Source organism: Nomascus leucogenys, chromosome 12 (assembly GCF_006542625.1).
Source record: "Nomascus leucogenys isolate Asia chromosome 12, Asia_NLE_v1, whole genome shotgun sequence".
NCBI lineage: Eukaryota > Metazoa > Chordata > Mammalia > Primates > Hylobatidae > Nomascus > Nomascus leucogenys.
The window spans coordinates 4,869,602-4,881,650 of NC_044392.1; the positions used below are offsets into that span (position 1 = coordinate 4,869,602).

The 12,049-nt window shown below is 41.4% G+C and overlaps 1 protein-coding gene across 4 annotated transcripts in view; it reads right to left on the bottom strand.

Annotated features, from left to right (window-relative positions):
• The window catches only part of CLSPN (claspin), a 50,008-nt gene that overhangs the window by 25,869 nt on the left and 12,090 nt on the right, over positions 1–12,049 (bottom strand). For 2 of the 4 annotated variants that reach the window (XM_030823174.1, XM_030823173.1), the window contains exons 9-15: positions 7,649–7,840; positions 4,875–5,125; positions 3,254–3,432; positions 3,088–3,152; positions 2,026–2,225; positions 1,528–1,682; positions 701–927 (exon numbers count right to left, since the gene is read on the bottom strand). In XM_030823174.1, coding sequence (XP_030679034.1) covers positions 701–927; positions 1,528–1,682; positions 2,026–2,225; positions 3,088–3,152; positions 3,254–3,432; positions 4,875–5,125; positions 7,649–7,840 — 1,269 coding nt within the window. The remainder of the gene's footprint in view (positions 1–700; positions 928–1,527; positions 1,683–2,025; positions 2,226–3,087; positions 3,153–3,253; positions 3,433–4,874; positions 5,126–7,648; positions 7,841–12,049) is intronic. The other 2 variants (XM_030823175.1, XM_030823176.1) reach the window with 2 other exon arrangements.

A 12,049-nucleotide genomic window follows, 5' to 3' on the forward strand; every position in this document is an offset into this window, starting at 1 on the left:
GCCTCCCAAGTAGCTGGGATTACAGGCACAGGCCACCACGCCCAGTAATTTTTTGTATTTTAGTAGAGATGGGGTTTCACCGTGCCACCCAGGCTGGTGGCGAACTCCTGAGCTCAGGAAATCCCCCGCCTTGGCCTCCCAAAGTGCTGGGATTATAGGCGTGAGCCACTGCGCCTGGCCTAAAGTAGTCTTAAGTTGATACTTTACCACTCTAAGAAAGTAAGAGTTCTAAATGTTAGGGCACTAAGCAGTGAATTCAGTTTATACACAGATTCCACCACAGCCCTGTTTTCTGTGAACTTTTCACCTGAGGGTAAGGGGCTTCTTTTCTTTCTTTCTTTTTTTCTATTTTTAGGCAGGGTCTCTGCCACCCAGGCTGGAGTGCACTGGTGTGATCTCGGCTCACTGCAACCTTCACCTCCCAGGATCAAGAGATCCTCCCACCTCAGCCTCCCAAGTAGCTAGGACCACAGGCACGTGCCCCCATGCCTGGCTAATTTTTTTTTTTTTCATAGAGATGGGGATTTACCATGTTGCCCAGGCTGGTCTCAAACTTCTGAGCTCAAGTGATCCATCCAACTTAGCCTCCCAAAGTTCTAGGATTACAGGCATGAGCCACCCCACCCGCCCAGGGAATTCTTTTCAAGGACACACTGATACTTGGGTGTGGTAGGCCTGATACTCTCGGTTGGATATTTACCCTGAGAAGTGAATTTTCCTGAACAAAGGTTCAGAAGTTCCTCCATGTTCTCTTTCTTGTCACTCTTCCTGGGTAGATGTTTTTCAGCCTGAGATGTAAAATTTCCAGTACACAAATCCAACAGCTCATCCATGTTGGCATCCATGGCATTCTCATCCATACTGGCCAATGGCAATCGAGGCTTCAAAGCTTGGTACTGATTCCTGTGGTTTCTAACATTTAAGAACCTAAGAGCCAATGAGCACAACGAATAGTGTAAAAAATTCCTCAGAGAAATGGCAAAGTAGGGGGTGAAAAACCTCTGAATTCATTTCCTACATCAGTTAAAAGCTGAATCTCAAACCAGAAAGCAAAAGATTCAAACTTTAGGCTTGTGTTAATCTAAAGAGGGAGGGAAAAGTTTTGTGAAAGAATAAAATGTTACTCAGAAGGTAAAGTGTAAAGGATAACTTTTAGCCTCAGATGATGCTAGAGCAGGGCTTGGCATTATGTCCTGTAATGTGCCACCAGTCTGTGAATTCTCAACCTTACCCAACAATAATAACATAGCAGGATGGATACAGGGAAATTTGATGACCTTACAATACAAGATCTATGCATTTCAAATAAGACAGAAATTTAAGGACCAGAATGTTAGCAAGAGCTATTTATGTTTATTTTCTGGACAGACTTTGTTCAAACTTATAGAATGTAATACTAATGGTCTGTACACCTTCTCTTTCTCAGAAGAGAAAGCACAGATGGAGTGACAGAAGCTCACTTATTTTTAAACAAAATTAAGCAGTACCCAGCACCATTCCCGCCCACAGAAACATAAAACTACCTACCCATCTGCATCCAACAGTTGGCTCTGAGTGTCATCTTCTAAACAGAACTGGAAGTCTCCTGCTCCTAGGAAAAGTGACTTAGGCTCTGGGGAGGCGTTATACAGATCCTGGGAATCCTCTACGGGAAGTGAAGGCTCAGACAGTTTCCCTGAACTCTGGCACCCAAACAAAAACAAACAATAACAAAACATTTTACAAATGTCATTCATTGTCATGACAATAACAGAAGTTGCTATTTGCAATATTTAAGCTACTCTCAGGAAATTGTAGTTGAGGAGGACAATACACAGCCATGAGAAGCATAAAGAAAAATACCTCCAAGAAAGTAAGAATACTGGATGAAGCTTGTTTTTAATACACAAAGGGGGTGGATTTTTTAAACTGAACACACATAAGCTCAGTACCAACGTGGTGGGAGTTGGTTGGCTGGGACAAACTTTATTTAGCAATGTGGGAAGCAAAGAGAGGAGGAGATTAGAAAAACCATCACCATCTTACCTTAGAAGCTGAGCTGACCAAACTGGCTCGAAATAGCCCAGGGGAAGGAGATCTGAATCCTCCTGCTGTAGGGAAAAAACTGGTCCCACGGCCTGTTTGTCTGTTGCAAGGCTGATAGGATGGAATCGTGGAGCCAATCAGCTCAAAGCTGCTATTGTGGCTGCTCTCCTTTGTGAGCAAGGAACATGAATCATCCTCATCTAGAGAAAGAGAAACACCTTTTAAGCGCAGGATTACAGAAATAAGGTGGATTTGTTTAGGAAAAAGAGTTGAGGATGAAACTGTCAGATAAAATTCATAGGCAAACCCCTCAAGTTATATGTTCCAAAACATTAAGTTAAAGGTAAATTACAGTACTAAGGTAGCATTATATAATCAGGGCTTATTACTCTGAGCTAAGTGACACTTGAAAGTTCTTTTTTTTTTTTTTTTTTTTTTTGAGACAGAGTCTCGCTCTGTCACCCCAGCTGGAGTGCAGTGGCGCGAATTCGGCTCACTGCAACCTCCGCCTCCTGAGTTCAAGAGATTCTCCTGCCTCAGCCTCCCAAGTAGCTGGGACTACAGGCACGTGCCACCACACCTGGCTAATTTTTTATATTTTTAGTAGAGACAGGGTTTCACCATGTTAGCCAGGCTGGTCTCGATCTCCTGACCTCATGATCCACCTGCCTCGGCCTCCCAAAGTGCTGGGATTACAGGCGTGAGTCACTGTGCCTGGCCGAAAGTTCTCTTCCTTCTCTTATCCTTCCTAATGCCTATGATCACACTCTTTATTATCCAATCAGTTATACGTCTTCCTTTGATCTACATACAGAAACATTTCATTGCTCACTCAATCAACACACATTCACTAAGGACATTATGTACCATGGTCTACTATAAATAAACTGCAAAAAATAGACCAAGAAAAATATTCTAATTCATAAACCCTTTTCATAGCTACACATGAAACTGGGAAGTGACCAGATTTAAAAACATGGAAACTTACCATACTGCAGTCCTTAAATATCAAAGCTGAGGGACAAAAGAAATGTCAAGTTCTGCACAAGAATCACTACTTACCCAGTTTGCTAGGCTGTTTGCCTGAGTTTTCATCTGTTTCTGATTTTTCTTCAGTAGGAAAGTAACTGCAAAATAAGAAAGTAAATTGGTTCAGTATCTGTTCCTAGTTTTTACAGGAGGGGCAAATCCAAGGCAATTTTAAGTTTTCTTAGAGAGAATCACTTACCCCATCTTCGAAGAGCTGTCCTTAAATAGAAGTAAAGTAGAATCTGATGAGAGAGACTTGGGAACAGAGAGGAAGCCAACTGCCTTGCCAATTTCACTACTGCCATCATTATTTTCTTTATCCATTTCTTTTTCATCTTTGGTTTCTATTTCTTCACTACTAAGAAGGAATTCTGCAGTCTTTACCAATCATGCCACCACAAAACAAAAAATACAAGTCAAAACATTTAAAAGCAAATACACTGTTAGCCTGAAATATGGCTGATTGGTTACAGATCACATCTTAAATTCAAAAAGGTAAACTGAAGGAAGTTCCATATGACCATTATCAACATAATTTTCCCTGACACTTCTAGAACTTTTTTGTATTTTTTTTTTTACCTTTTACCCTCCTGAAATTGCTAAGATTATAAAGGACGACTGGATTATCATTTTATTGAGGCAGTAAGAGGTTAATTAATCAGTCTAAGATTGCAGGCTGACTACTGATCTCAAACCAAGCACAGACTGAGACAGGCTGTATAGCTCAGCCATTGCTTTCTTTCTCCTTTACCCAAAATTAAATATTAACTCAAGTTGCTGGGCATGGTGGCTCATGCCTGTAATCCCAGCACTTTGGGAGGCCACAATGATGGGAGGATCACTTGAGGCCAGGAGTTCCAGACCAGTCTGGTCAACATAGTGAGACCCTCATCTCAAAAAAATTTAAATAAATAAATAAATAAAATAAAATAAAATAAAATTAAGTGATCCCAGCATACAAAAAGGAAAGCTTTTTTTTTTCTTTTTTTGAGATGCAGTCTCACTCTGTTGCTCAGGCTAGAGTATAATGGCGCAATCTTGGCTCACTGCAACCTCCACTGCCCGAGTTCAAGCAATTCTCCTGCCTGAGTGGCTGGGATTACAGGTGTGTGCCACCAAACACAGCTAATTTTTGTATTTTTAGTAGAGATGGATTTTCACGATGTTGGCTAGGCTGCTCTCAAACTCCTGACCTCAGGTGATCCGCCCACCTCAGCCTCCCAAAGTGCTAGGATTACAGGCACAAGCCACCCCGCCTGGCCCAAAAAGGAAAGCTTTTTAATACTTAACAATCGTATCATCACCAGTTTTCCCTAGGCAGAAAACAGTACTACGGAACAAGGGCAAGAGGCCCTTCTACAAATGCCGTCTTCAACGAAGAACGAAAATAACTTAGAAAGGCCTCTACCTCCCTGAGAATTTACTCCAGGCCTCAATCTAGCCAAGGTTAGGACTGCTTTTTAATCTGATAGAGAAACCTAAATAAACAACAAAGATAAAATTTCCTACGAATACAAAGCCATTTTTAATGTTAGTATTATATTAAAATATATAAATAAACAGGTGGAAGCCCAGGCAATGGTATTCTGTCAGTACCACTGCATATCTGTATTCAGATATATAATGATGATCTACAGATATTCAGTGGTACTGACAGAACTGAAGGTCCTAAGATTTAGGGATGTATGAGGTAATTACCCTCATCATGCCCCTAAAACCTCTTATACAATTGAACATGCTTATTATACTCTTTTTCAAGTCTGACTTTTTCTCTCATATTCACCATGACAAGGTAACAAAACAACATAATTGCCAGAAACCTCCTGATTTCCTTCTTCTTCCTCCTCCTCTTCTTTCTCTTCCTCTTCCTCTAGTTCTTCCTCTTCTTTCCCTATCTCCTCTTCTCCATCTTCCTCAGACTCATCTGTCATTTCTTCCTCTTCCTCCTCCTCTTCCGCAAACCCATCTTCATTATCTAATTTAAACAGTGCTTGGCGCTTCTGGCGCTCCTCAAACCTTCGGAGTTTCATTGCTTCTTGCAGTTTAGCTTTTAACACCTGAAGCTTTTCACCTGAACAGAAATATGTAGAAATGCTTTGGACATAATACAATAATTAGGTATGCATTTTAGGCAACTCCAGAAGTATTCTAGTCACATCCCAAAAGGAAAATCTGAGACTCTAGTATTCTGGGCTTTTTTGTTATTTGAACACAAGAGTATTATTATGAATTGAAGTATCAAAGAGAACTTCTGCACCCTGGATAGTATCCTACTCAGGGATTATAAAATAATTGTTCAAAAGAGAGAAAAGGGGCGTAGGGAGTAGAGCTTCAAAAGTCTGTGGCTCAAAAGCCATGAAGAAAAACACTGATAAATTTACCTATATTAAAGAAAAAGAGAAACAACTCAAGAGTAAAATGAGCTAATAATATGAACTGGCAGTTCACAGAAAAATAAACATATATTGTTAATACATTAAAAGTAATGCTTAATCTCACTTCTAATTAAAGAGCTACAAATCAAAATAACGAGATACATTTTCAACATGTTAGTTTGGCAAAAATTAGAAGGTTTGATAATACCTATTATTGAGAGGAAACAGGAATTCATACACTGTGATTCAGAGTGCTATAACCATTCTGAAAGACAACTGGATGATATATATCAAAATGTGATATATATCATGACAATTCCACTGTAAGGAATTTCGCATGTAATATACCACCATATATCTGGCACTATAATATAACACTGTATGCAATAGCAACAACTGGAACAAACAAGACATCTGTCAATACGAGTATGGTTTAATGAGTCATGTTGTATTAATTCAATGGAATATTATGCAGCCATTTTTTAAAAAGCCTCAAGGCCGGGCGCAGTGACTCACACCTGTAATCCCAGCACTTTGGAGGGCCAAGGCGCGCAGATCACGAGGTCAGGAGTTCGAGACCAGCCTGGCCAACATAGTGAAACCCCATCTCTACTAAAAATACAAAAATTAGCCAGGCATGGTGGCGGGCACCTGTAATCCCAGCTACTCGGGAGGCTGAGGCAGGAGAATCGCTTGAACCCAGGAGGTGGAGGTTGCAGTGAGCTAAGATCGTGCCATTGCACTCCAGCCAGGGCAACAGTGCAGGACTCTGTCTCAAAAAAAAAAAAAAAGAGCCTCAAAAGCAATATAAAGTAGATCTGAGCTCTGGAGTTAGGTGGTCTGGATTAGACCACTGGTCCTACCAATTATTAGCTGTGTAAACTTGAGTAAGTGGCTTAAGTGCTCTGCATATCAGTTTCTTCATATACAAAATAAGGATACTAATGTTATTTACCTCATAGGGTTGTAAGGATTAAATGAGATAGAACATATAAAGCACCTAGAGCAATGCCTGACAGGGAGTCATGTTCAATGTCACACACATTCACAAAAAACGGTATATGGATAAAAATACTCCTATAAAGACATACAAGAAATTGTTAATAGTTATCTTTGGGAAGACTAGTTATTTGATACCTTTTTTCAGTGTTTAAAACTGCTTTCCAAGTGATATATTACTTGTGATTTCAAGAGGGGGGTGAGAGCTGTCCTTAATACATTTCTAAAACACAAAGTAGAATGCATGTTATGATCACATTATTAGGTGGGTTGTTTTGTTTTGGGTTTTTTGCTTTGAGACAGGGTCTCATTCTCTCGCCTAGGATGGAGTGCAGTGCCACAATCATGACTCATTGCAACCTCAACCTCCTGGCTCAAATGATCTCCTGTCTCAGCCTCCCAAGTATCTGGGGCCACAGGTGCAGGCCACCATGCCTGGATAATTTTTTTTTTTTTTTTGGTAGAGATGAGGGCTCACTACGTTGCCCAGGCTGGTCTCCAACTCCTGAGCTCAACAGATCCTCCTGCCTTGTCCTTCCAAAGTGCTAGGATTATAGGCAAGTGCCACTGCACCCAGCCTTTTTTTTTTTTTTTGAGACAGAGTCTCGCTCTGTCGCCCAGGCTGGAGTGCAGTGGCGCAATCTCGGCTCACTGCAAGCTCCGCCTCTCGGGTTCACGCCATTCTCCTCCCTCAGCCTCTTCGAGTAGCTGGGACTACAGGCGCCCACCACCACGCCCGGCTAATTTTTTTGTAGTTTTAGTAGAGACAGGGTTTCACTGTGGTCTCGATCTCCTGACCTCGTGATCCGCCCGCCTCGGCCTCCCAAAGTGCTGGGATTACAAGCGTGAGCCACTGCGCCCGGCCTGTTTTTGTTTAAATACATATACATATGTGCAAAGAAGAGAGTTTAAAAGGACACACAATATGGTTATAGAACCTGTTTCTGATAGAAGATTAAGTTTTTCGTTTATTCTATATATTTGTCTATAATGGGATTTGTTTTTTATAATAAGACAAATGATATTTAAAAAAAATAAAGCCAGCTTGTCCACCCCACACCTCTAGGTGTGCTACATGTGAATCATGCCAGAGATACTGCTGTCCAAAGCCTCCAAGGAAAAAGATTCTATAACTTTTCATTATAAGGTTTTCAATAGCCTTGAAGATCTGTTAGAATACAAAGCAAAAAGCCAAAAAGAAAATCTGTGGGCTCAAATACCTGGTTTTGTGTGGCTTGCTCCATCCAACTTCTTAGGTGCTAAAGTCACAGGTACCACATCTGCTTTTAGTTCCTCCTTTCCATCAGTGCCCATGTCTTTCACGATGACGTTCACATTCACTGTCTGACCAGCCCTGGGTTTGGCTGCTGGATTAGCATGCTTCCAGAAACGCTGCTTCAAGGCTTCCAGTTCTAAACCCAAACGCCAACCAGTGTGTCAGTTTGCCATGCTCAAAACTCTTTCCTTTAAGACTTATAAGCTAAGTTTTTTTTAGCTCAACAATGATGAGGGAAACCACACATACACAGAGAAACCAAAAACCCCTTGCTACTAACTCCTGAGTCAAATTCATACAACTTAACCCAAACTAATGGACTACCGCAACTATTCTTCCTCAACGTTTCAAAAATCAGACTTTAAAAAATCAGACAGAAATTTATACCTGAAATTTCTAAACATGTGCAATTCTTTTGAACATTCTTTAAAAATTCTTTAAAAGTATTAAACTGGTAGGAAAAAAGATTATAATCTCATCTATTCAAGGGCTTAATTTTTCATGGGTTTCTGTCTCCTTTTAAAATTCCCTATTTGTTATTGCTGTTTTTTGTTTTTGTTTTGAAACAGAGTCTCACTCTATTGCCCAGGATGGAGTGCACTGACGTGATCTCAGCTCACTGCAACCTCCATCTCCCGGGTTGAAGCGATTCTCCTGCCTCAGTCTCCTGAGTAGCTGAGGTTACAGGTGAACACCACCATGCCCAGCTAATTTTTTTGTATTTTTAGTAGAGACAGGGTTTCACCATGTTAGCCAAGCTGGTCTCGAACTCCTGACCTCAAATGATCAGCCCACCTTGGCCTCCCAAAGTGCTGGGATCAAATTCCCTATTTTGAACGTTTCATTATTGGCAATCTTACTAAATATAGGCAAGGTCAATTTTTTTAAAGAAGGGAAAATAAAATGACAATCCAGTCAGTGATATAACTAAGCAGCAGGACTGTAAAAAGTTTTTTGGTGAAAACTGTTACACTAGTACAATTGGTACAATGAGAAAGGAAATACTGTAGCCCCAGTACCACATGCTCAACTTGTATACAAATGGAAATACATATATACTGGGAACAGTAAGTTCAGCAATCCAATAGTGATATAAACTTACCCCTCTTCCCCATTGCAATATCTTAGAATTTCCTTCTCCTTTCTCCCTCAGCCAGCTGTTACCTGGAACTAATCCCTACTCACTCTGCATAACACTTCATATCATAATAGAATCTGTGATGAGAGCTGGCAGTTTTAAGGAGCAAGTTCCTTTGGAGTTGATGCACACTGGATATTTTCAGGCGGCCTTCTCGTCCATGATAAAATGGTTTATTTTTAAATGGAGTCTCACTCTGTCGCCCAGGCTGGAGTGCAGTGGTGCAATCTTGGCTGTCACTGTAGCCTCAATCTCCCCAAGCTTAGAGGTGATCCTCTCACCTCAACCTCCTGAGATAGCCAGGACTATAGGCATGTACCACCACACCCAGCTAATTTTTTTTTTTTTTTTGAGACGGAGTCTCACTCTGTTGCCCAGGCCAAAGTGTAGTGGCACAATCTCGGCTCACTGTAACCTCCACCTCCTGGGTTCAAGCAATTCTCCTGCCTCAGCCTCCCTAGAAGCTGAGATTACAGGCGTGCGCCACCACACCCAGCTAATTTTTTTATTTTTATTTTTAGTAGAGATGGGGTTTCACCATGTTGGCCAGGCTGGTCTTGAACTCCTGACCTCAGATGATCCGCCCACCTCGGCCTCCCAAAGTGCTGAGATTACAGGAGTGAGCCACTGCGACTGGCCGATTTTTGTATTTTTTGTAGAGACAGGTTTTGCCATGTTGTCCAGGCTGGTCTTCAACTCCTGGACTGAAATGACCCACCCTCCTCAGCCTCCCAAAGTGCTAGGGTTACAGGTGTGAGCCATTGTGCCCGGCCACTTTTCATTTTTCTTTTTAGAGATAGGGTCTTGCCCTGTTGCTCAGGCTGGAGTGCAGTGGTGCCATCACAGCTCACTGCAACCTTGACCTCCTGGGTTTAAGCATTCCTCCTACCTCACCCTCCCAAGTAGCTAGGACTACAGGTGCATGCCACCACATCTGGCTTTGTTATTTTTTGTAAAGACAGGAACTTGCTATGCTGCCCAAGCTGGTCTCAAACACCTGGCCTCAAAGCGATCTTCCCACCTTAGTCTCCCAAAGTGCTGGGACTATAGGCATGAAACTTTGGCTAATTTTCTAAAATGCACTCAAATCATACTTCAGTGTTTTTGTGACTAGCATCTAGATGTGTGTTTTTTTTCCTCTAGACAGTCTTACTAGAAAAAGAGAAAAATGAAGGAAATCTTTTTATCCTGAAACCCCAACATTATTAGCAGCAAAAACCCAACTCTAAAGGATGGTATGTTTACATTGCAAACAAAAGAGTAGAGAGACAAGCTGTAAGTCTGCCTCCTATTTTGCAGTGGTTCAGTAAAGCTGAAAGCAACAGGTGGTGGCAGGGAAAGGGGAATAGAAATAGGCAGGTTATTATGGGTGCCACTAGAGTAAGAGAAATGCTTGGGTGGGAAGATTACCTGGGACTTAAAATAGTAGTCAGGCAAGAGGTACCTTCATTCATAACTGGAGAAAGCTAGGATCCTCAAAGCTCTTCCTCCCCCAACCCATTGGTGCAACCACTTTCTTTGGCCTTCATTACATGATGCAACCATCACTGTCTTTATCCTAAAACCCCTGTTCAAGTTCCTCTCCCTCCATTAGTCTCTATTAGTCCATCACCTCTCATCCTCCATCACCTCTCATCTCCTCTCTTAAGTGAAAAGTCTCTGCCCTAGCTTGTCTCTATCAGCAGCATGAGAACTGTTCTCATTCACATTGCTCTTGTCCAGAAAGTAGAGGAATTAGAGGCAGGGATTATTCCATATGTTATTGCAAGCAACAGAAGTAATGTATTTCTGACATCACAAAATTTAAATTTACATGCATTTTCTCATGGAAACCTTATTCTATATGAGGTAAAGAAACTGAGCTGTTCCCACTGTTTTTTTTTTTTTTGAGACGGAGTCTTTCTCTGTCCCCCAGGCTGGAGTGCAGTGGCGCGACCTCGGCCCACTGCAAGCTCCGCCTCCCGGGTTCACGCCATTCTCCCGCCTCAGCCTCCCCCCACTGTTTTTACTCTTAACCCCTTCCAATGCATCCACCACACCAGCTACCAGATTTAACTTCCTAAAATGAGTATCTGATTGAATATTTCCTTTGCTGAAAACCTTTCAGTGGTCCTCTACTTACAAGGAGCTAAAGTCCAAGCTCCTAGCATGGCATAAAAACCCTGAATGATCTGGGCTGTGATCACCAATGTCCTTGCTATCTTCACTTCAGCCAGGGAGAACACCCTGTGCTTTCTATTGTCTCTGACATCTGCAGGTCCAACCCCTCCACCAAAAAAGCCCTCCCTCACCTCTCTGCCTTGGTATCTCTACTGAGCTCATTTCAGAAACTTCCCTGACTTCTAGGCTCCAAGTGAGGTACCTTTCCTCTAGGTTCCCAATGCACCCTCAATTATATACTTTGATTGCAGCACTTACCATTCAGTATTGTAATAGTCTGTTTGCCTGCCTATTACTCCTATTACACTTTAATTTCTTTGAGAGCAGGGAGTGTTTTACGTGTATACACAACACCCAACACAGTGCTAAATAAAAGTTTATTGCATGAATGAATGAATGTTGATTCTAACTTCATGTATATTATGGCTGGTCTGGAAACCCAAATTTCATGTCAATTATTTCTAAAGGAAAACATGTTCCAAGTTAAAAAATAAGTGCTCACTATATGCCAGCCACTGTATAGGTCCCTTTATAAGCCAAGTATAATGCTGGAAAAATTACCTAACCTCTCTGAGCCTCAGTCTCTTCATTTTGCAAAATAATACCTGGTGCTATGAGAATTAAGAAAGACAACTAATAAAGAATGTACCAGTGTCTAATATAGTTGGTACTCAAAAAATGTTTCTCCCTTTCCTATCAGTCTAGGACTGTTTAGGTAACTTTTAGTACCATATAACAAAAACTTTCCCTCAGTGTTCCGGACAACAGCTTATTCTCATGCTTCTTTGCTAATGGAGCTATGCTAGTTCTGTTACACAACTCTGCCACCTCAACCTCCAGTCCTGGTCAAACTGACTTTCACATCTTCCCAATATGCACCAGCATACAGAGCTCTTTCTATCCTTCTCTCCATCTCCAAAGTCAACCCATTCAATTATCAGACTCACTGAGCATATTTTACACACCAGATACAGTGGCTGACATAGCACCTGCCAACAATAAGCTGTTTAATGAAACAGAATCTTTTTTGTGTGTGTTTTGTTTTTG